A 21201-nucleotide genomic window follows, 5' to 3' on the forward strand; every position below is an offset into this window, starting at 1 on the left:
GTTTTGCTTCAACGACGACTCGCATCGCCGTGTGTTTGAGATGCTCTTCGCCCAATCCCCTGCGTCGGAGATGTCATATCGATCAAGCGATCGCTCCTATTCTACGAGAAGAGAAAACTAGAGAACGCGAACCTGGTTTAAGCAAGCTCGCCATCGACCGTTTTCGCTTGATTGTAAACGAGCTAACGAACACTTATCGCAACTTGAGTTTTCATCCAAATCTGCCATTGTTGAAAACGTCAGGCGGTCTATACGGCCGAGGCCCAGCCACAGCTCTTGTCGTCGTCGAAATGGTGGTGGTGTTCACAGGAGCCGGGCGTGGAGTAGCAGCATAGTATCCAGTCCCAGGATAGCTTGTCGATGGCAGCGACCGTGAAATCCCAAACCTTTCCAGTCCAGACGTGGCACAGGAGACCTGCTGGTTGCTAATAGCTGGAGAGAATTGCTGCTGCTGGCTGCTGCTAATAACCGGAACGCATTGCTGCTGGCTGCTGCTAATGATCGAACAGGATTGCTGCTGGCTGCTGCTAATGACTGGAGAGAATTGCTGCTGGCTGCTAGCGGTGAGAAAGTGCTGGCTGCTAACCGGAGGACTGTCACAGCTGAGGGAGATGGTCTGGAACAGATCTGACGGCAAAAGATCGCTTGCAGACGGATACACAGTCGGACTCTTGCATGACGAGGAAACTTGCGATGAACTTGTAGTAGCTGCTGTGGAAGACTCCACCTTGATCACCTGGCGGATTGGCATCGCGCATACCGGGCACGAACTCCTGGAGTATGCACAGGAGAGACAGCAGCACATATGCGAACAATCCAGAAACACCTGCAATACATTTGCATACCCATTAGATAAAACGTAGAAAAACGAAGACAACCCTTACTGTGCTGGCATTCCGACTCGAGCAGACGACGCAGCTTGATCGCGCAAGAGAATTTTCTCGTTGGCTCCCAATAGCTCCCAGGCTACTACCACCTGTGGGAGGAGTTCCTGTTCTAGAGACTGGTTGATCTATCGCTGATGCTACTCGACAAGATGTATTCGCTAGTGCTAATGCCTGGCGAACGTGAGGAGGCGCATACGTACCGGGCTTCACCGTTGGAAGAGAAGGAAGCGGTAGAAGCGGCTCATCAGTACGATGACTAAAATTCTCGGCTTGGTATGTTTTCATAGATGGTGAAGGAACTCTGGGCTGAACCGCAACTCCCTGACAAGGCGAAGGTGAAGAAGAATCGGAAGTTACGCTCTCGGCCTGTTCCTGCTCCTCATAATCCCCGTCCACGTCCATAGAAACTGCACATACTGAGTCTTCTGAAAGACCCTGGCTGATCCGTGGTGATGTCTCATCGTCTGTTGCTTCTGACTCAAACAAGGACCATCTCATGCCTTCCACACCGTCGTATAGGCTCTCGAACTTTCTGGAGTAAACTCTTGATTTGAGAACTTGAAGACGATCCTCCAAAGAGCTGAAACACACGCATACGCCATGAGTAATATCGAAATAGAAAAACCTATCAAGGTCCAGACCTTTGAGTCAAAGTTGCCAATCCAAATACCAAAACCTTACAGCCATGATGCGTATCAGTAATCTCGGAAGCGCTGTCAAGAGAATCTAAAAGTTCGTCAATGATTAATAGACGGCTGCTCTCGTCAACTGCGATAGAAAATGTTAGAGACATTCAATGCTACAAGTCACATACCGCAACGAGTAGCTAGGCACGCTTGAACTAATTTCCATGATATAGAATCCATTAACATATCAGGGTATTTTCCTTCCAGATTCTTGATTAGTTCTTCTGCTACTTCTTTAACTTCTACGCTGTTCAACACATCAAACAAGGTTAGCATCACAGACGAACGATGCGATGCATACTGAACATACCTTAATATGCCTTGAAGGATTCTATGACCATTTTCTAAACCTGTAAGTTTTTTAGCATGACGGGCTACAATCACAGCCGCTTTCATTGATCGATCGTCGGGTAATGACCACCGAATAATTTCAACAAGGAGTGGTCCAGTTACCTGCCAAAAGATGTGAACCCGCAGGTATCCAGCAAACGAGATCGTACCGGATGGACTCCAATGTTTAAAATATCAGCATTCGTTGTCATCTCGATAGCTAAATGCGCTAAACTTTTCACAGCTTCATCTTCAGGAAAACGAGGTTGTGGACCAGGACACCTAAGCGATGATATCAATCTCTCAGCCTGGAACATAAGTTGAGCAAGTAGAAATGTCGATAATAGTATACAGTCTATACTGACCAACCATTGGATGACATATGCTCCAGATTGGTGTAGAGACATAGCCGCCTACAACTTGGAGTTAAGGTCAAGATCGGGGACCACTGTTCCACTTACCACTGATCCAGTGATGCCCTTCATTACTAACCTAAGCTCTTCAGAACCTTGCACTAACGAAAGCTGGAAGAGAGTCAGGCCAAGGAAACATTAAGAACAAAACATACCATTTTCTGTACAGAGAAAGTCCCACGGGGATCATGAGCAGCTTTAACAAATCCATTCTTCCGGCATAGCGACCGAACAAGTGCAGTAAAAAATGATTCTCCATTTGTCGCGTCGTCACGAAATGCTGCTGCATAATCTAGCATGCCCTGAAGCACATAATTTGCTGATCCTGGATACCAAAAACGAAGTGAGATTTCCATAAGAGCAGCAAAAGAAACAAACCATGCAGTGCTAGCCTCAAAGCAAAAGGAGTAAGCACATCCCGACAAGTCTTTGCCACTTTATGCCGTTTAGAATAGTCTTCCCGCAGCATAAAAACTAGATTGATAGCTCTCTGGGCATCGTTCGTTGGTTAGCAGCATGCACAAAGAAAGGAGAAATCAGAAGAGCTCTCACCTTATCAAACGCCATAGCATGGATGTCTGCGTCTGGCCGGAGAGGAGGTATCACATACCCAGGAGGAACTTCGGCAACTTTAAACACCATCTTCAGCCCACCAGTCGCGGCTCGGCAAGGAATGTAGTCATTTCCTCTGCCGATCGACATGTTTCCCCTCCTCCCAAAAATATTTTCTTCGGGTAAAGGTCTACACTCTACCTTTGTTGGAAAATTTACTGTTTCATTCTTTGTTGGTGGAGCGTCGAGGTACCCTTCGATCGTTTGCCGGCAAAATGGACACTTAACACCCTTATCAGCCTGCCAAGGAAGAACTTTAGCAAGGAACCACAAGCCAAGCGCCAAGGAAACAACGAACCTTATATACATTTGCTATTCGAATCCTTTGTACGCAGTCCTTGCAAGCCCGATGCGAGCAGGGACTGAAATACACATCGCATTTGGCCGCGTCGCAGATTACGCAGCACGAATCCTCCTGCGCCATCGCCCCGGCGATTCCCACAGCCAGAAATGCCCCGCCTGCCAAAGCCGCGGCGAAAGCCCTCGCCTTGGATCGATTGATCGATTGATCAAGGGAAGGCAAGAAACTGACCTCGGCAGCTCCAAAATCTCGCCAGCGCCGCCGATCCAGGCGACCGACGGGAAGAATGGAACTCAAAAATCGAGGCGCTCGCTCTTCGCCCGGCCCAGAAATATGCGTGAGGGGTTTTAGGGGTGACGCGCCAAAAGACTGTGGAGTACGGCCACTACGGTACGACAGTGATACACAACGGTCATGGGTTCGATTCCATTCCTAAAATCATGCCATAGACGACTCATCATCTCAATCTCCGGTTTAGTAGCTTCCACGCTCTCAAGGCCGAGTGCTTGAGCGACGCCGCGAGGCTGCGTTTCTTCGTGGACTCTCGATCCAAGGTCTTGTATGCTGCTGCTAGGATGAAGATCGCGGGGTTTAATCTGGAAGATCCGAAGGAGTGAGGATCCGGAAGAACAACAAAGCTAGCCATCGCTTACTTCGAAGGCGAAGGGATTTTCCTCTTGGGCTTAAACGTCTCGATGTACCAGCCGCCGATGTTGTGAGTGAGTGATCTGGGCTGGAACAACCAGTATCTAAAACATTCCTTTCGTCGGTCATTCCTTCCTCTGGAAAAACAAGAAAAGGAAGAAAAAAGAAAACGTGTGATTCACCTGCTAGGCAACAGCCACGCTCGCCTACACCGGCAATCACAGTGCATTCTCTCGTCTCCAATTCTATACCAGTGAAGATGCCTCACCTGTAAGTCTGGTCAGGTCATGCCGCTTTCATAGAGAAACTAAACTCCAACTAGAAATTCAAGTCCTCGTGTACGTACCATGGGTGTCCTGTGCTGTAAAACAGTGTGAGTAACGACGCCCTCTCGGTCGAAAACAACGCCTTGGAGCCCCGCGTCCATGGCGGCCAGTCCCTGTATTCTTCCCAGGAGCTCGCCACCACCGGCGTCATCGTCCGAGTAAACCGAGATAGAGTCGACGATAAAAGGCTCTTCCCGGATGTCTCCAGCGTACAAGGGCCTTCTTAGCGCGTAAGCTGCGACTCTTCCGTTGATCTTGAGCTCTAGCTTGTCATAAGCTGCTGCGTCGACCATCCGCCATAGCTTTTGCTCGTCGTCCCACGCTTGTCTCTCCCTGGGGAAGTTTTTAAGCTGGACCCGCGACACCGAGACGGTGGCGAAGAGAAACCGGCCGTAAACGAGCTGGAGTATGTCACCGACGAGAGTGCTGGCCCTTTCCTCGGCCTCGAAAGCATCCGGTATACCGCGGAGACCTCGACACTCTGGGCCATGGTAGATGTTTTTCAGCGCTGCCGCCAAGTCCGTGAGGAATGCCTGGTAGAGGTTGGTGGTGTGTCCCAGCTCCGGCCTTTGATGGACAATCCTGGTAACTTTGGATCGGTACTTCCTCAACCATTCCACCACCTCCGAGTCATCAGCAGCGTCTGCGTAGGAAAAGCCACAGTTGGAGCTCTCCCAGTTTCTAGACGGCTTTGCTTTTCTTGAGGGCGGTGCTTGGGATGAAGACGATGGTGATGACACTGATCCAAACGATGAAAAAAACTCGCTGTCATAGATGGCACGCTTATGTGGGTCGGACAAGATCTGTGCAAGGAAGACAGTAAGCTCCACTCGAAAGAATGTAATCCCTTGCAGCCTACAAGCACCCCAAGCTACGCTAAGCTCACGAATAGCAAAACTAAAGCCAGACCTGGTACGCAGCTAGAACGCGGATGAAGCGGGCAGCGCTGTCTCCCCCGCCGCCAGCGCCTTGCAAATCCGGATGCGTCGCCTTGGCCAGCTGCTGGAACGCCTTCTTGATGTCGGCATTGGAGCAGTCACGCTGAAGCCCTAGGACCTGGTAGGCACTCTCCACCATCAGTTTGACGAAGCCCAAAAGTTTAGAAAACGGCCAAAGGAAAAATGTAGCTACTGAAATTTTGGTCTGCCAATCGACATCACTGTTCACATGAACCCCCACGTTAAGAATCGCAGAGAAAAAAAAAAAAGAACGAAAGAAAGAGCGAACTCCTATGGCGCGGAGCTACGATCCGGTTGAGCTATCAGTTGCTGGAGCGTCATCTCGTGGCAGAGTTGGAACGAATCGCCGGACCAAATGGACTTCGCCAAGAACTCGTTGGCACGGTCAGTCGGATGAAACTCGTCCCACCATACGTGGGTGCTTGCGTTGTGACAGGCCATTTCTGGGAGCAAGCACATCAGCCACCCTCCGAATCGTCCCATACCACAGCACGCGACGGTTGCAGTCTGGAAACCTGAGATTTGCTAAGGTGATCAGATTTTCACAAGCAAGAATTTTAGAATGGTGCATACGTACCAAAGCTCGAAGGATTCTGGACGATCGGGAACAAACCGTCGTATATGTCGCAGTAGATAACGTCCAGATCTGTGTGGCTTTCATACATCTTCTCCACTTCGACTCGTAAAGCGTTGTTGTATTCCTCCACCATGAAGTTGATCTCGGAGATACAGCTACCCGTTTTGCTGCCGTCTTCGTATAGAAAGTAAGGTGTGCATCCGAGAGGACCAATACCCACGACGACCATTTTACGAACGCCGACATCATACAAGATCTGGAGAGAACGCGTCAGCAAAGCATAAACGCTGTCTAGACCAGTACCTTGAGCTGTGAAACCAGCGTTGCTACGAGCAAGTTGTTGAAGTCCAGTGGCGAGATGTCAGATTCTACACCGGAGACGTTCCTCAAGTAGTAGTGAATGAAGTCGTTGCTTCCGATGGAGATGTAGTGCAGAGATCTGGACATCAACTTGCGAGCAGCTTCTCGTCCGTGATTAAACACCAGTTGGTCTTTGAAATCAGACACTTGCTGGATCTGTTCGACCAGAGGAATGTGTTGGCCCTGTATGGTAAAACACCCGAAGCCTCAATGACTTGTATTCGAAGAACAAAGAGAAAGAAAAATTACCAGGTCGCCACCACTTTCACTGAGAATTCCAGCCCCAGCAGAAGCGAAGTTGGCACCGTGTCGCATGGTAGTGATGTTAAGTCCGCTCAGGAAAGGAGCCGGGAAAGGAAGCCCGATGAACTTTGCTGGAAAAAAAAAACACAAAAAAACCAGGCTATCAGATAATGCTTAAACCAAACGTTACCAAGGTAGTCGATGCTCAAGCGGCCATTGCTAAATCGTCCAGTTGGCTCGTGAGTGTCGAAATCCTTGCCATACGGAGGAATATCGGCTCTGGCCAGCGTCCTGAGGAAATTGTTGTTGCCGACATCGACAGTGGAGTCGCCGTAGACGAAATACGCTGGAACGAGCGGTACTGCGGCATTCTCCTGAACCAGCGGCTGATCTTGAGCACGAAAGAGCTGCGCGAGTGCAAGAATGCAAGCTAGTGCGAGAAATCGAGCTGCATTTTCAGGAATTTGCCTCAGATATCCAAGAAACCGCCACGGCGCATAGCAAAACCAGAATCTTGAGCGATCGCACGAACCTGGGCCTGGCGCCATGATCAATCCCTCGCGCTCGTCCGCAAAACCCTACTACATAGGCGCGAAATACAAAAGCCCTTTTACTTATATACAATATTCTTGCATCTTTTAACATTAAGCTCTCGTTTTATCTTTAATTGGTACAATGGTTTTCTATACACTGGGATATTGGATTTGTCCCAAACAAATCAACACGAAACTCTCGATCGACTTGCGTCTATACGAACGATTCTTCTATCCTCTTTTATCATCGTGCTAGCTGGTCGTGAAAATCCTGGCACAAAAATACCAAGCACAAAAGAAACCAAGCATTGTTAGAGCTCGACCTATCGAGAAGACAACTTTCACAGTACCTTGAGCAAAGAGACATCGTCGTTCGCTTCCTTCGAAGAAGAGCTGCTTCTCGAGCTCAAGCTTCCGCTGGACGAGTGTTCCCGAGTCAGGTAAAGAGATCCCCTCGTCAGAGTGGAAAAGTCTGGAGGAAATGGATCTCTGATCTCGCTGGCGCTGCTCTGAGAAGAATCGGACGTGACTGGAGGACCAACACGGAGCTTGTTGATGCGCTCGAGCCGGTCTTGGACTTCCATGGAAAGATGGCCAAAGCACGTCACGCAGACGCAAGTGCTGTCGAGGCCGCACCTCCCAACGGGACCATGAGGAGAAATCCGAGTGTGCTTGACGCAAAACACTCGCTGACACTCCCGGCAGTAGTGCTTGCTAAATCTCATTCGCCAGTCCGTCGGGTTGTACCACCGATCAAAGCGATGCTTACAGCCATCGTAGTTGCAACTGCAGAGTCACACGGCTTCGGTTAAGTCCGCTGGTGAAAAAACGACCGAACTCAAGGCTTACCGGTGCCGCCTTCTTTGCTTGAGAGCGGAGGCTTCCAGCTCTCTCAAGGAACCGCCGGCGCTTCGTTCGCTTTCATTTAGATTCGCAGGCGAGGAAAGAGACCGAGCTTCCACCGTTTGTCCCGAGTCCGCACTGTCCTCTAAAGCATCCAGTTCCATCGCGCTGGACGACTTGCCCAGTTTGGTGAGGGTGCTGGCCATGCTGACAAATGTTCTCGCTATGTCCAGCTTCTTGCTCTCGTTTAACTGGGCGTTTTGAATAGCGGCGAGCATCTCATCTATGGTGCAGTCTGGAGTCGAGTATCCTATAGCGTCACGGAAGCTGTCGCTGGGACTGAGAACTTTTTCCTCCATGCATTCCGTCGACCTTAGTTGCGGGCAAGCTTGCTTCGACAAGATAAAAACCTTCCGCTGTACTGACAGCCATCCCCGGCATAGCGACACGAAACCACGAGCCAATGTTCTCAGCCAAAAGCTTTCACTGTCCCGAGCCGCATAAACTGTCAAAGTCGCACGCTTGAAGAACTTTCTCAGCACAACCACTGCGGCCAGCGTCATGCGGAAAAAGAAGCTCTGCCTTGAAAGAACTCCCAAGAGAAAAAGGCCGCCATTGACAGACCATATCCATCCCCAAGGAGTAGTGCTCGTCTCGACCGATTCTTGCTGCTTGAGGTTCACCACCTTCGCACCATGAACTAGTGACGCAGGAACGAAGTCCGAATTCTTTGCAACCGGATTCAATGTAACGGAGCGAGGTGACGCTGTGCAGTTGGTGATAGTAACCCTCTCGGACGGACCATGACCACCCCAAGATTGCATCCTGTAAGAATAAGCCTTTCCCAGGAACAACTCGTCGCTGTCAAAAAATGAAGTCTCTTTCGTATCGGCCAGTGGCAACCACGCCGATGCTGCCCCGGACCACCTATAGAGCCGATACTTATGAAACGGTGGATATCCAGCAGTCGCCGGAGGCTCCCAGTTGATCTGAATGCCACCACAACTCGAAGGTTGGCAACGCATTCCCTGAGGAGCACCGGGAGTGGTTCCAAACCCGAAGATCAGACGGACAATGGCACCTGTTATCTTCCTCCGGTGCAACGAGCTCGACACTCCAAGTTCTTCCGCAAGAGCACGGCCGTCGTTCTCAATGAGCGAAAGGAAGTCAAGCCCGTTGATGGCGTTTCGTTGGAAGGCATCCGCATACTGTGGAAGCTGCAAGCCGTGTGAGACCCAGTTCACAACCGTATCAGCTGTGAGCATATTTTGCAAGTGATCCTGTTATAGTTTGACACGGTAAGTGTTACGTAAAGCCAAAAAAGAAAAATTCAACGATTCACCTTCATCTCCTCGGAAGAAATTGTTTTTCCTCCATAGCTAAACTCAAAGTTTGGCCCAACAGGAGGAGCATCCCTTGACGAACCCCCGGCCTCTTCTTTAACATCAGACGAAGCGTCCAGTTCGGAAAGAAACTGGACCACAAATAAAAAGAGTGGTGTTGAAAAATCTTCCAAACAAGTGGCGCATACCTTAGTCGCTTCATGACGCTCGATCTGTCCATCCCCGTCTCGATCGACCGAGCAAAAGAATTTGTGTAGATTGTAAATCGTGCCTGTCTCACACACACACACGAAATCCCTGAATGAGAACGCGAATCACTGCTCATTTCGGACAGAATGCACCTCTGGCGGAATGGCAAGTAGAAATCCTGGCGAGCAGCGCAAGAACTAGAAGAATCCAGAAAATCTTGGGGCAGCCCCAGCGGCTCATCGGCCGAACCATCTGATCAATTCAGGCCAAAGAGACAGCCACATTCACCCCCACGCGATCGCCACAGCGGCGCCAGGAGCGCGTACCTGGAGCGTCCGGAGGAGGATCGCTGCCCGTGACGAAGCCGATCATCGAGCCGGCCCTCGGCACCTATATACAAGCCTCCATTAGGGAAAGCTATTGGCTAAGTGACGAAAAAGTAAAAGATCGCAGCCGTCCAGCCAGGCATCACGGGCCGTCGATTGGGTCCCTCTTGCCGGGGTTTTAGCCTGGGGGAGCTGACTCTCAATGGTACATGTGTGCAACGTGAGATCGATTCTTTTCGCTACCTACGTATCCAGCATGGTGGAAGCAATCACCTCTTGACAGCTCTGATGTTTACATTGTTCACGAAAATGATTTGGTCAATCTTATCGAACAGATCCAGAAAATGCCTGGAACTCAAACGATAAAAAAGCTTTGATAAAATCTCTTTCGGTGATGCTATGTGATCACCACCATCGCTACTAGCCGCCTGTACTACACGAAGATCTCGTCCGAAAGGAACGGCTGTGATTGGGCAGCGAACGGTTGTGGCCCCTTTTCCGCGCCAACAGAGTTTTTAGATCTTTAGGTCAGCCAATCCCGGGAGAAGGATCGATCAATGGCGTCCGCGAATGCGCCCTACGCGACGCTGTACAACCAGCCCAAGTACGAGTCTCGCAAGCAGGCGGACTTACCGCCGTGGGAGAAGGAGCAGTGGGCGTGGAAGAAGAGCAAGACATGTAACAGCGGCGGACCCAATGTGGGCGCGACGCCCGACTTGATCACGCCCGAGCCGCTACCGCCCGCGGTACCGCCGGCGGTAAGCCCGGTGCCGTGCGCCCAGTCGGCCCCCTTTGGGACCGAGGAGAACATGGCCAACCACACGGACAAGGTACGCTCGCGACACGTGTTAGGTTTGAAGTAGGGATGTGTTGAGATATCCCACATGCACTGGCGTGGAACCAGGGCAGGGTGTGGGTATAAAGAGCGAGGGTTCAGTCGGGAGATATTATAGAGCCGTGTGGTCAGCGCAAAGCGAACTATTCTTTCGCCTTTTACTAAAGAATACCGTGTGCTGGCCACATTAAAGCGGCATATCAAAATTTTTGGGCCGCCTCTGCAAAGGGGCACCAACAAATCTAAATCACTAAGAAGGAAAGCCAGTTCTTGGGAGATAGTTCTTGTTCTTAAGATCTGTTTCTTTGGATCTTACTTTGATGGTTTGTCTTGCAGCCTGATGCCGATACCATTGCGGAGAACAACAGGGCTCCGTGGGAGCGAGAAGAGAGCCCCTACTTCTCCAAAGTGGTCAGTGGATCAATCGAAACCCAATCTAAACAAAAAATCAAGACCAACGGTGATGACCCTTTATCGTGTAGTTTATGAGCTCTGCGACGCCCCCGCCGTCTTACCTCCACACTGCGCGTTGGAGGTGATCAAAGGAAGAAGAAATCGAAGCTCGGCATTGTACGGATATAAACATTCCGTACAGTTGCCGCTAAGCTGGCATTATTTACCTAGCTTTCTTCGTGCGTGCGCTGGGACAAGTAAATAGCCGAGGTGATCCAGAAGCAGCGGTAGAAGACCAATGACGATAAATGGAATAGATCGCGAGAATTTGATTTCCCTGTTGATCAATGCCAGGTTTTGTTCGCTTATATTTGTGTTGTGGTAACAACGGGACGAGTGGGGTAGGGTTTTTGGCGATGCAATGCTGCGCGTCCCGGGGGTGAGTCTCGTCCCCATCGCCACGATCCAGGGTGGAAAGTCGAGGCACAAAACGCGAGATTTCGCTGCGCGATCCTCCTGTCTGGTTTGTGGATCTGTCGCGAGAGAGAAGCAATTGCGAGGTTTGCTAACGCTTGCTTATGTAGGGAAATGAGAATGGTGGTTCCGCTTCCTCAGGGGGTGGTAAATCTTTCTTCGTGGCTCGATCGATTCGAGAATTTTGCTCTAAAGGTCCAATCTTCCTTGCAGGACGCGACGGAGTGACGAGGGTGAAGTTCGTGCTACAGAGACAATGCATGTTTGGCGAGCATTTCAAAGTGATTGGCGGCCATCCAGCGCTGGGCGAGTGGGATCCCAGGGCAGCGATACCTCTAGAGTGGTCTGATGGTCACAATTGGACGACAGAACTAGTAAGCACCACTCTAGGACGTAAGTGTGGAGTGGATTTCTTCGTTTCTCTTCGTCACCCTGATTGCGTGTTTCTTGCTCAGGACGTGCCACAGGGGAGCGTCTTCGAGTATAAGTTCGTATTGCAATGTCAGAATGGATGGATTCACTGGCAGCCCGGCCCCAACCGCGTCTTCTCGACGCCGGAAAAGAAGCCGTCGCTGGTTGTCTCCCAGACTTGGGATTTTGATGCCAAGGGTATGGAAGACGGCGACGCCACTGAAGCTCGAGAGGAAAGTTTATCAGGTGCTGAAGCAGCTCGTGGAAAGAACATGCTGGAAACTGAAGCTCCACAGGAAACCATGCCAGATACAAGAGCTCGAGAGGAAAGTTTATCAGGTGCTGAAGAAGCTCGTGAAAAGAGCATGCTAGAAACTGAAGCTCCACAGGAAACCATGCCAGATACAGAAGCTCGAGAGGAAGGCACGGCCTTGGCTAGCGAGGGTGGAGATCAAGCAGCCATTTCTTCCCTGGAATCAAGACAGCTTGGTGAGCAAGCAGGATCAGACAGTGAACAAGAAGAACAAGAAGAACAAGAACAAGCTTTTGAGGCCTTGACGCAGTGCATCGAACTCCCTGGTGGTCGTCCTGATACTCTTCCCAATTTCGACAGCGCGAAAGTATGTTGCTTCTTTCTTTTCCTTTGCTTTTGGTGGCATGAGCTTTGCATTCCAGGAGAGGAATGTGATCGAGCTGCAAGTTTCAGAGGTTCGTGTGGAGCCTCAGCTCCAGCCTACAAAACTCACCGTGTGGCAGAGGGATCGTGCCTGGTTTTCAAAAGTGCTTTCATTCGTTTTTAAAAGATGACAAGGTCTCGTGGTTTACTTCTGTGTTTGCGAGATCGTTATTCGCATGAAGTCGATGAGCGCACAGAGGCGGCCAAAGAATTTAGTGTCGAATGCCGCATAGGAGTGTAATACATGTTTGCAGCAAATACGCCGAGAGATTTAAATATCTATAATAATGATTTTTTTAACCACGTCTTGATGTTTGCTCTCAAGGTTGTTAATTGCAGTGTGAAGCGAAGAGTGTGTTATGAATGTCTAGATCTGGGCAAAAAAAAGTTTAAAAGACAAAGGAAATCCAATCAATGGTATTCTAGTATTACTAAAGCATCAAAGAGGCTTCAAACTAAATTGGATACTAAACTGTGTAGGGAGTTGGGAGTTTCATTAGGACTTACAAACATCTCACTATCATTTTCTTGGGATTGTATACACGAAAAATAAAATTTATTTGGCCATATTCTAAAAGTTTCAAGAAAGATGAATCTTATAAGCCTTGGAATGTACTTCAAGCATGAATTCGAACTATAAACTACAAATTCCACTAAAGAAAAACATTGTGGACCCAATCACACTCCAGTGACCTTGAGGCTAAGAAGAACAGTTAGTGAGCCACTCCTCTTGCTGCCTCCCTATTGCTCCCTATTGGACAACGGTCAGTTGAGTGTCAATGCTAGTTAACACATTGCATGTATAGTCCAAAGGTAAATGTTTTGTTTATGTGTATTTTGTAGCTATATATACCTAATTATTATGCTTATAATTATTTCTTCAATTCTTCTTTAGATCTGGTTAAAGTGGAATATAACAATTGTTGTGATACTATTCCAATTTAGTTTTCAATATAACAAAACTGGCAGTGTATACTGGGCAATTGCTAGTTACTATATGAGTGAACTATCATTTAAGTAGTAGTAAACAAAGTTTACATAAATAATTTATGAATGAATAAAATTCATAAACATATGTGTCCTCGATTCAAGGAGGAGAATAATGAGATGGTCACCAAGAATAGTCTTATAGTCTGCTCTACTTATCCATAGTGAGTCCAAATATCTCTATAACTGTTATCTCTGTGAGCCAATACATGCTAGATCTAGGCCCAAGCATGTTCAAACACTAACTAGTTTTTTATTCCTGTCATTTGGATCTCCAAGATAATCTGCATCTGCAAATCAAATGAGTTGAGAGCTCCCCTTGTCACCTGTGTTGCCGAGTACAAAAGACCCCAAGTGCTTGTCTCTTCAAGGTAGTGAAACATTTTCATTGGTGCAATTAGCTGGACAAACAAGAAGTAGTCCATGGTGGCAACCTCAACAACATGAATCATGCATCAACCATCAAGCAAGTTATCTGGCTCAGTAAATTATTTCAGGACTTGGGAGTTGCACACACCTCTACATTGACTCAGCTCTACAATGACAATTCCTCAGCTGTGCTCACAATCTTGTACTTCATGGCAGCACAAAACACATTGAGGCCAGATTTCACATTATGTGGGATCATGTCTCCTGCCAGCAAATATCTCTCAACCACAGGCACCACAAACTCTTGGAATGAGGAAAACACTTGGCTGGGCAGCCAAGTGTGTTTTACGCTTCTTTGTTTTCAGACAGCATATTCTCAGAAACTGCCTTTTGCATTACATATCCATCGAACTTTTTCCTGCGCTTATGAATGGGACAGATCCTGGTCGCAGGCTTCTTCAGCACTACTCGCGTTTCATGATCAGCAGCACGGGACTTCGACACAGAAACGATTCTAGCAGGGTCCGCCGAATGCAACTGGAAAGGTAACTGCTCGGTTTTTAACATGATGTTGGAAATGATTCTTCTTCTGTCAAGTGCAGCCAGACAATCTCCCAGTTTTCGAACTCAGCCCGGAAGTTAAAAGCGGGAGCGAACAGCTGAATGTTTACGCCACCTAGGCTAGATGGAGATGAGAAACGAAGAAAGGAGACATCAGTTGCAATTGATCCAGTAAACCAACTCTCGGCTGTTGATGACGACGCTGTTCTCATAGAGGGGCATCACACGAGCTAGAGCAATGAGAAAACAAAATCCAAGGGATAATTTACAGGAAAACTTCCATGCTATGCCCTGGCGTGGACGTTGGAGAGCAAAACGAAGGGGCCACCATCCTGGTTTTCCAGATTGTGAAGCTCCGTGGCTGCCAAAGATGCCTTTTGGACGTTCCCTTGCAATCCACAGGCGCTCAACACCGATCTCCACGATACAGTGCCAGGCTCAAAAGGCATCTCTAGAACAATCTCCTGCGCATCCGCAATCCTGCCCAGCCTCCCCAGCAGATCGATCACGCAGTTAAAGTGGTCGACCACGGGAGCAATCTCAAAGTCGCCAACCATGGACGAAAACTCACAGCACGCGGTGGCCAGCATCCCGGCATGGCTGCATACGGATAGAACACACACGAAGCTAACCTCGTCCACTTCGATCCCTTCCAGCTCCATCTCCTTGAACAGCTGCAGCGTCTCCGCCCCTCGCTCGTTCTGCGCATACGCAGCCAGCATCGAGTTCCAAGCCACTCGCCCGCGATCCTCCATTCGATCAAAGATCTCCCTGGCGGCCTCGGGACACCCGCATTTCGCAAACATGCTCACGAGCTTGGTGTCGATACCGGCGTCCGGCGGATGGACGAGTTCTTCCACGATCATGTGAATAATCTTGGCCTTCGTAGTGCAGGCGAGCCCGGAAGACGCATCTATGACTCCCATCAGTGCGGACTTGTCCGGATCGACGCCCTCCATCGCCATGCATTGGAAAACTTCGAATGCATCTCTGCTATGCCCGTTCTGGGCATACGCCCAAAGCATGGCCGACCATGTCAGCGTGTTTCGAATCGGCATGGATTGGAAGATGGAATGCGCTCGCCCCGGCAAGCCGGCCGATCCGTAAGCTGCGATTGCCGCCGTTGAGGATGCGACGTCCCAGTTCGGCATCCGGCAGTAGACAGCCTCAGCGTGAGCAAACTCCCCGTTCTCGGCATCTGCTGCAAGCATAGCGCTCCAAGAGACCAAGTTCCTCTCCGGCATGCTCGTGAAGAGGTATCTAGATTCCTTCAGATGCTCGCCCTTTCCTAGGGCCGTGACCATTGCTGTGCTAGAAACCACATTGCTATGTGGGATCTTGGCGTAGATCTCTTTTACTCGATCCAAATCGCCCGCCTCAGCAAATGCCGTAAGAAGCGCGTTCCAAAATGGAAGATCTCTCCCGGTCGCCTGATTGAACAGCGCCATGGCCCGATCCAAATCGAGATTCCGAGCAAACCCCAGCATCATCGTGGTGCACGACACGGCGTCACTTTCATCCATCGCCTCGAAAATCACCAACGCGCTGGCAAAATCCCCGTGCTCCACAAACGCGCTCATCATCGCGTTGCAGCTGGGCACATTCCACTGCGGCATCCGGTGAAAGATCTCCTCCGCTTCTCTGAGATTCCCATTCTCGGCGTTCGCGACGATCATCGCCGTGCAAGGCACGACAGTGCGCTCGGGCATGGCATCAAACAAGATTCCCGCCTCTAAAAGATTCCCTGCCTGGGCATATGCTGTCACAACGATGCTCCACGAAACGACGTTGGCGACGGGCATCCGTGCGAATAAACCGCGCGCTTCATCCACATAACCGCGCGCGCCATACGCCGTGATAACCACGTTCCAGACGACGATGCTGTGCCCGGGCATCTTAGCCAGTATATGCTTAGAATTAGCAAGATGCCCATTATGGGTATATGCCGTGACAAGGATTGTCCACGAGTAAACGTTTCTCTGGTGGATCGCATCAAATGCTTCGCGCGCTTCGATGACGCTGCCACAGCTGCCGTACATCTGGACGAGAAGATTCCCCACGAATCTTTCTCGATCCCGGCGGCCGTGGCGGGCGAGGAGGGAGTGGAGTTGCCTGCCCCTGGAGAGCGATCGCGCGCTGCCAAATTGCCTCAGCAGCTCGGCGCAGCGCTTCAGTTCTAGCTGGGGATCCGGTTCCTGAAGCTCGATTTTGGCTGCGATTGTAGCAATCGATCTCCGGAGTCCCATTCACTCCATGGTTGAGATCTAGGGTTCTCTCGTCGTGATCCAGTGGCGGCATTGGCAACTACCAGGCTCTGGACGAAGAAATCTCTTTGGGATCCAGTGGTAGCGAGGAAGATCCTCCATTCCAAGCTCCCAGCAGCAAAGGGCATAGTGGCAATGAGCTCGGCGGCATCTCGCGGGCGTCCTCCTCGGCACAGCGCATCGATCACACAGCAGTAGTGGCTCCTCCAAGGTGCGATTCCAAAATCCGTGCTCATGGACGCGAAGCAATGCCGCGCCGCCGAGAATCTGCCCTCCCGGGCCAGCGCCGCGAGAACAGACACGAAGCATCCAGCGTCGGGAAGAACCTCCGCCATGAGCTTCATCCCATCGAAAATCTGGAGCACTCTTTTGGAATCTCCACTCTGGGCATTTGCTGCCAGCGCGGTGTTCCACGCGATTTCATCCTTTTGGTCCGGCATTGCGGAGAAGAGCCGATTCATCGATCGGGTGTGTCCAGCCATGGCAAGCGCCACAAGCATCGCGCTCCAGGAGAAGAGATCCCGGGCAGGCATCGCCGCGAAGAACGAGCTTGCCTCTTCCAGATGCCCCGTTTGGGCAAATGCCGAGATCATGGAGTTCCAGGAGACAAGATCGTGAAACTCCATCGAATCAAAGATGTGCTTCGAAGATTCTATTTGACCGTTTCGCGAGTACGCAACAAGCATTGCATTTTGTAGTGCTAGATCGTGTTCGTGTGATGAATCATAGATCGCCTTAGAGATCTCCAAATCCCCGCTCTGGGCAATTGCACTAAGGATTGCCGTCGAGGAGATCAAGTCCCACTCGGGCATGGAAGCGAAAACCTCCTTCGCCATCTCGCAGATGCCAGATTTTTCGCACGCTTGTAACAATGCTGTCCAGGAGATCAAACTTCGCATCGGCATCGCCAAGAACAGCGCCTCCGTTTCCTCCAGATGCCCCGCCTTGGCAAAAGCGCACGTCATTGCGTTCCAGGAGATCAAGCTCCGGTCCTCCATCTGATCAAACACCCTCTTCGCGGCGTCGAGATCGCCGTGCTGTGCGTGCGCGCAGAGCATCGCAGTGGCGGATATGAGATTCAGGAGCGGCATCCGGTGGAAGAATTCGGCGGTGTCGTGGTAGCAGTCGTTTGAGACGTAGGCGACGAACATAAAGTCCCAGGAGAAGGAATCGCGAGCGCCCATGGAGTCGAATATCCTCCTCGCGTTCCTAGCGCTCCCACAGCGCCCATACATTGCTATCAGATGGTTGCAAAGGAAGACATCGCAATGCTTGAGCTGGATCTCTTGCTCGATCCTCTGGGCTTGGCTCAAGTGTGAGCATCTCATCACCAATCTAATGCATTCCTCTCTATCCATATTAAGTAGTTCCATGGCAAATCAGCAAGAAGTTCTTTCTTCTTCCTTCCTCTCCTTTCATTTCTTCAACACTCTACACTCTTGCTCTGCAAATTGGACAAGAGGTGCTCAGCGAGAGCCACTTTTGGATGCACGGCGAGTGGAAGCTGTGCGAGCATTTGAGAAACATCCGCTCGCCCACCATTCGATGAGCAGGATCACCCTCCTCTTGCAATTCACCTAGGCATATAGCGCAGCGCTCGTCACCAATGATTCTTCTTGATCCCGCGGCGATGGAGAGCTGGATGGAACAATCAAGCATTTCCAAGAATGGCCTTTCTGTCCCGTGGCGAGCGGGAAGAACACCAGTGATCCTGTGCTCCTCCTCTCCGATGAAAAAGCTGTGCTCCAAATCGAGCTCAATCTCTTCTTCGCCACGGCAATTGAGAACTCCTGCCAGAGCTGCTAAGCTGAGCAACACGTAGGCAATAAGCATCGATCCCAGCGCTGCTACTCCAATTTGGATAAGAATGTAGCCCTTGGCAAACGGCAACAGCGCCATTGCCAGCAGTAAGCACACAAGGCTGGCGCCCATATCTTGCAGCATTTCAACCATCTTCTTCTTCTTCTTGAATCTCCTTCTTTGCAAGCTAGTTATTTTGGAGGACAAGAAGCTTCAAATGCAGCCATTGAGTTCTCCTTCTTCTTTGATTCTGTCACTGGATAAATGGGATTCGTTGTAGCCAGGCGACCAGGATCACTGATCCTGATCTTTCCCCAGCGATTCTTCATTCACTCGCAATTTGGCAGGATTATACAAGACTTTCAAAGATCGCGAGTGTCGCCAGTACTCTATACACTGTATCTGATATGTTTTCTATGAGTGTAATTTCACGCTGCATTTATTTATGGACATCGTTTTAAAGAACCGATTTCAACCATGAACACTAAAGAAACATGCTAGTGTCAACGCTTTGATTTCTCAGGTGTTGAGAAGATCATGTAAGTAAAAACTCTGTAATTTGCTACATGCCATAGTACAATCAAAATGTTGGAAGAGGTTTTCCAGCTAGAAAGCTTTGGAACATTGCGAGCGCTGGGCCTGGTCGATCCGTGGGAACCATGTGGCCAGCTCCTCGAATCGTCGCAAACGTGAGACCTTCGTATACCTGAGTCCATCCTCCAACCTTTCAAACACACCCCCCATGTTATAATCGACCAATTGAAGTTAGAAACCAACCTCATCTTCGTAGTCCCACGTATACCAGGGCGTGTGTACGGTGAGATTGAGAGCATCGATCCAGCTTCGGCTTGATAGTGTGGACACAACGGAATCCCAATCTCCACTGGAAAGTAAAACCAGTGCTTAGCAGCACAAGACAAGTTAAACAGGTACCTGTAAATCCAGATCCTTATGCCGCTTGTAAGAAGTTTTTTGTACACAGGAAGCATAGAACCATCAAAATCTGACCTCGAATACGCAAAGTTGATAGTGTCGCTGCACAAAAACACGTTAAAAACTTGGACATTTCTTTGAGCGAATATTGATTTACCTGCACATACTCCAATCCACAGGACGCCTCGCGACATGCAGGGCTTCCTGAACGTCGTGCGAGTTCAGGAACGACGCTATCCAATCTTCGCAAGTATCGTACACTCTCCGCAGCAGATTCTTGTGAAGGTCGACGTCACGTCGACGGTTTCTCACCTGGATGGTGCAGTCGTCCCTGTACACGTTGTACGGGTTGATGAACTGCGTGAGCCTGTTGATGCCTTGGTTTGCGGCGCTGCACTTGGCGGCGTCACCTTTCGGCGAGAAACAGTTCTCCATAGCCTCGCTGTATATGTCGTCGGAGATGATCGAGTGTGTGTGCAGGAACTCGACGTTCCCGGGCAGCTCAAACTTACTGTCCGTCCAGGCATTGCCAATCTGTGGCATTTGGATCGATAGTGTGATCGAACTGACTTCAAGTAAGATTAGATCTAGCATACCGCGATTCCTTTGAAGTTTATGGAGCCGCCTTGAGAGTTGTAGCTCAGGATCTTTGATGCCAATGTTGGAATGTAATGCCCTGTGTCGCGTTTTTCAACACCACAGCTCTAAAGCATGATCCACTCTCGAGCTTACCTGCATAGCTCTCCCCAGTCACGTAGAAATCGTTCTTGGAATACTCTGGGAAAATTTTTAGCCACTCTATAAGAAACTGTAAATTCTGGTCGGCTGTAGAAACAAATTATCAAGTGTTAAGAGAATAACTGAAAAGAGGTTAACAAAACAAACCAGTGTTATCATCTGTATATGAATCATCAGAAGAATTCGAGTATGAGAAGCCCACACCGGCAGGGGACTCTAGAAAAATGATATTTGCATCTGCAAGTAGAGATTGGCAATCTTGTTTGCCAGCAATCTATTAAATTTTGTATGATCTTACTCTTGTTCCATGAGTATGCGTTGAGCTTGAGACCATTCTGCGACGGCCGGAAAGGTCCGAGCTCGCCAAGAGCACCCGATCCGACCGAAGAACAACCGGGACCTATACAAGCAAAAGCTCTAGAGATTCTTAGCAAAAACGAACCACGTTTTCGTTCTTTCTTTACCTCCATTGAGCCACAAGACGAGAGGTAACGAAGATGGAGAGTTGCTAGTAGTGTCTGCCTCGAAAAACCAATAGAAGAGTGCCTTGCCTGACTTGATTGGAACGTTTCCAGCGTAGTGTTTGAATCCAACTTGTGGCTGTCCCGGAAGCTTGGTGACAAGCTGAGATGGATCTGCTGCTAGAGAGAGTGAGATTGCCAGGATCGCAATTGTGGAAGCTGCAAGCAAAGAGCTTTGAGCTGCCATGATTTGTTACCTCTCTGATTGGTCTTAGTGACTTTATATATACATTTTAGTATGAAAGATTCAGTACTCAAGAACACCTTACGAATCCATTCTCAATAATTTGTCGCCAGATGTTACAAGATTTATCCGTGGATGTTTATAAAGTAAGATTGATTCTTTCTTTGCTTGATTCTCCATTTGGAGAGATTACGCCAGCAAGATGGTCAAACTGGAATGTTTGACAACGCGACAAATCGGTGATTTGCAAATTTTAGTGATGCTTTGGCAAAGTTTTCCTCCATCACTTAGTAGATTTGCTCCGGCATTTCATCGAAGAGTCCCTTTGGCCTCTCTTTGCGGCGACAGATTATGCGCGTTCTGTGCGTAGAGCTCGTTCCACCCATCGCATCTAAGGCATAGCTTATCCGTTTTAAGCATTACGTATGGAAGCATATTCTCCTTCTTCCAATGCCGGAAGCGCAGCACGACATCGCGCAGCT

At 49.6% G+C, this 21201-nt stretch overlaps 10 protein-coding genes and 1 non-coding gene across 16 annotated transcripts in view; 3 read left to right on the forward strand and 8 right to left on the reverse strand.

The window, feature by feature from the left end:
* LOC9637429 overlaps positions 1-141 on the forward strand; it is a 1323-nt gene extending 1182 nt beyond the window's left edge. Inside the window, exon 5 of the mRNA XM_002974621.2 lies at positions 41-141. Within this exon, the coding sequence (XP_002974667.2) occupies positions 41-141 (101 nt within the window). The remainder of the gene's footprint in view (positions 1-40) is intronic.
* Positions 115-3548, reverse strand: LOC112347917. Of its 2 annotated transcripts, none has more exons than XM_024679633.1 (12): positions 3461-3548; positions 3227-3387; positions 2869-3168; positions 2695-2806; positions 2472-2641; positions 2365-2427; positions 2074-2316; positions 1884-2026; positions 1702-1820; positions 1529-1655; positions 885-1467; positions 115-826 (listed from the first exon to the last, which is right to left on the reverse strand). In XM_024679633.1, the coding sequence occupies exons 2-12, from the start codon at positions 3350-3352 to the stop codon at positions 212-214; spliced, it is 2601 nt and encodes an 866-aa protein (XP_024535401.1). In that variant the 5' UTR covers positions 3353-3387; positions 3461-3548; the 3' UTR covers positions 115-211. The 2 variants fall into 2 exon arrangements, with proteins under 2 accessions (XP_024535401.1, XP_024535402.1); XM_024679634.1 differs by having other exon boundaries at positions 2074-2211; positions 2269-2316; positions 3227-3548.
* An 85-nt stretch (positions 3549-3633) lies between these two features.
* Positions 3634-5430, reverse strand: LOC112347918. The gene is made up of 5 exons (XM_024679636.1): positions 5110-5430; positions 4221-5003; positions 4057-4142; positions 3883-3978; positions 3634-3825 (listed from the first exon to the last, which is right to left on the reverse strand). Exons 1-5 carry the CDS (start codon positions 5275-5277, stop codon positions 3687-3689), a joined length of 1272 nt encoding a protein of 423 aa, XP_024535404.1. The 5' UTR covers positions 5278-5430; the 3' UTR covers positions 3634-3686.
* On the reverse strand, positions 5316-6910 carry LOC9636900 (GDSL esterase/lipase 7). 2 transcript variants are annotated; one of them, XM_024679635.1, is made up of 6 exons: positions 6872-6910; positions 6530-6787; positions 6346-6470; positions 6040-6279; positions 5737-5992; positions 5316-5674 (listed from the first exon to the last, which is right to left on the reverse strand). In XM_024679635.1, exons 1-6 carry the CDS (start codon positions 6885-6887, stop codon positions 5430-5432), a joined length of 1140 nt encoding a protein of 379 aa, XP_024535403.1. In that variant the 5' UTR covers positions 6888-6910; the 3' UTR covers positions 5316-5429. The 2 variants fall into 2 exon arrangements, with proteins under 2 accessions (XP_024535403.1, XP_002974862.1); XM_002974816.2 differs by having other exon boundaries at positions 6530-6910.
* Positions 6911-6973: 63 nt separating this feature from the next.
* Positions 6974-9642, reverse strand: LOC9637430. Its single transcript, XM_002974817.2, has 6 exons — positions 9400-9642; positions 9247-9329; positions 9058-9189; positions 7722-8995; positions 7223-7658; positions 6974-7143 (listed from the first exon to the last, which is right to left on the reverse strand). Exons 1-6 carry the CDS (start codon positions 9497-9499, stop codon positions 7117-7119), a joined length of 2052 nt encoding a protein of 683 aa, XP_002974863.2. The 5' UTR covers positions 9500-9642; the 3' UTR covers positions 6974-7116.
* Positions 9643-10417: 775 nt separating this feature from the next.
* LOC9637431 lies at positions 10418-12662 on the forward strand. Of its 4 annotated transcripts, none has more exons than XM_024679692.1 (6): positions 10418-11155; positions 11207-11324; positions 11386-11419; positions 11471-11649; positions 11731-11919; positions 12013-12662. In XM_024679692.1, the coding sequence occupies exons 1-6, from the start codon at positions 11100-11102 to the stop codon at positions 12484-12486; spliced, it is 1050 nt and encodes a 349-aa protein (XP_024535460.1). In that variant the 5' UTR covers positions 10418-11099; the 3' UTR covers positions 12487-12662. The 4 variants fall into 4 exon arrangements, with proteins under 4 accessions (XP_024535460.1, XP_024535458.1, XP_024535459.1 ...); XM_024679691.1 differs by having other exon boundaries at positions 10419-11155; positions 11731-12306; positions 12362-12662; XM_024679690.1 differs by having other exon boundaries at positions 11489-11649; positions 11731-12662.
* Positions 10526-10642, forward strand: LOC112347974. The gene has a single exon (XR_002992916.1). It is a non-coding gene; the product is annotated as a U5 spliceosomal RNA (small nuclear RNA).
* Positions 12663-14563: 1901 nt separating the features above from the next.
* On the reverse strand, positions 14564-16174 carry LOC9636901 (pentatricopeptide repeat-containing protein At4g02750). Its single transcript, XM_024679479.1, has one exon. It carries the CDS (start codon positions 16172-16174, stop codon positions 14564-14566), a length of 1611 nt encoding a protein of 536 aa, XP_024535247.1.
* Positions 16175-16455: 281 nt separating this feature from the next.
* LOC112347888 (pentatricopeptide repeat-containing protein At4g02750-like) lies at positions 16456-17871 on the reverse strand. Its single transcript, XM_024679480.1, has 2 exons — positions 17278-17871; positions 16456-17097 (listed from the first exon to the last, which is right to left on the reverse strand). Exons 1-2 carry the CDS (start codon positions 17869-17871, stop codon positions 16456-16458), a joined length of 1236 nt encoding a protein of 411 aa, XP_024535248.1.
* Positions 17872-17974: 103 nt separating this feature from the next.
* On the reverse strand, positions 17975-18496 carry LOC9637660 (putative RING-H2 finger protein ATL37). The gene has a single exon (XM_002974819.2). The coding sequence runs from the start codon at positions 18494-18496 to the stop codon at positions 17975-17977; it is 522 nt and encodes a 173-aa protein (XP_002974865.2).
* A 427-nt stretch (positions 18497-18923) lies between these two features.
* LOC9637661 (serine carboxypeptidase 24) lies at positions 18924-20722 on the reverse strand. Its single transcript, XM_024679481.1, has 9 exons — positions 20479-20722; positions 20313-20414; positions 20162-20251; positions 20009-20101; positions 19873-19952; positions 19444-19810; positions 19277-19346; positions 19121-19226; positions 18924-19067 (listed from the first exon to the last, which is right to left on the reverse strand). Exons 1-9 carry the CDS (start codon positions 20720-20722, stop codon positions 18924-18926), a joined length of 1296 nt encoding a protein of 431 aa, XP_024535249.1.
* Positions 20723-21201: the final 479 nt, after the last annotated feature.

Source organism: Selaginella moellendorffii, unplaced genomic scaffold (genome assembly GCF_000143415.4).
Source record: "Selaginella moellendorffii unplaced genomic scaffold, v1.0 SELMOscaffold_25, whole genome shotgun sequence".
In the NCBI taxonomy this organism is placed as follows: Eukaryota; Viridiplantae; Streptophyta; class Lycopodiopsida; order Selaginellales; family Selaginellaceae; genus Selaginella; species Selaginella moellendorffii.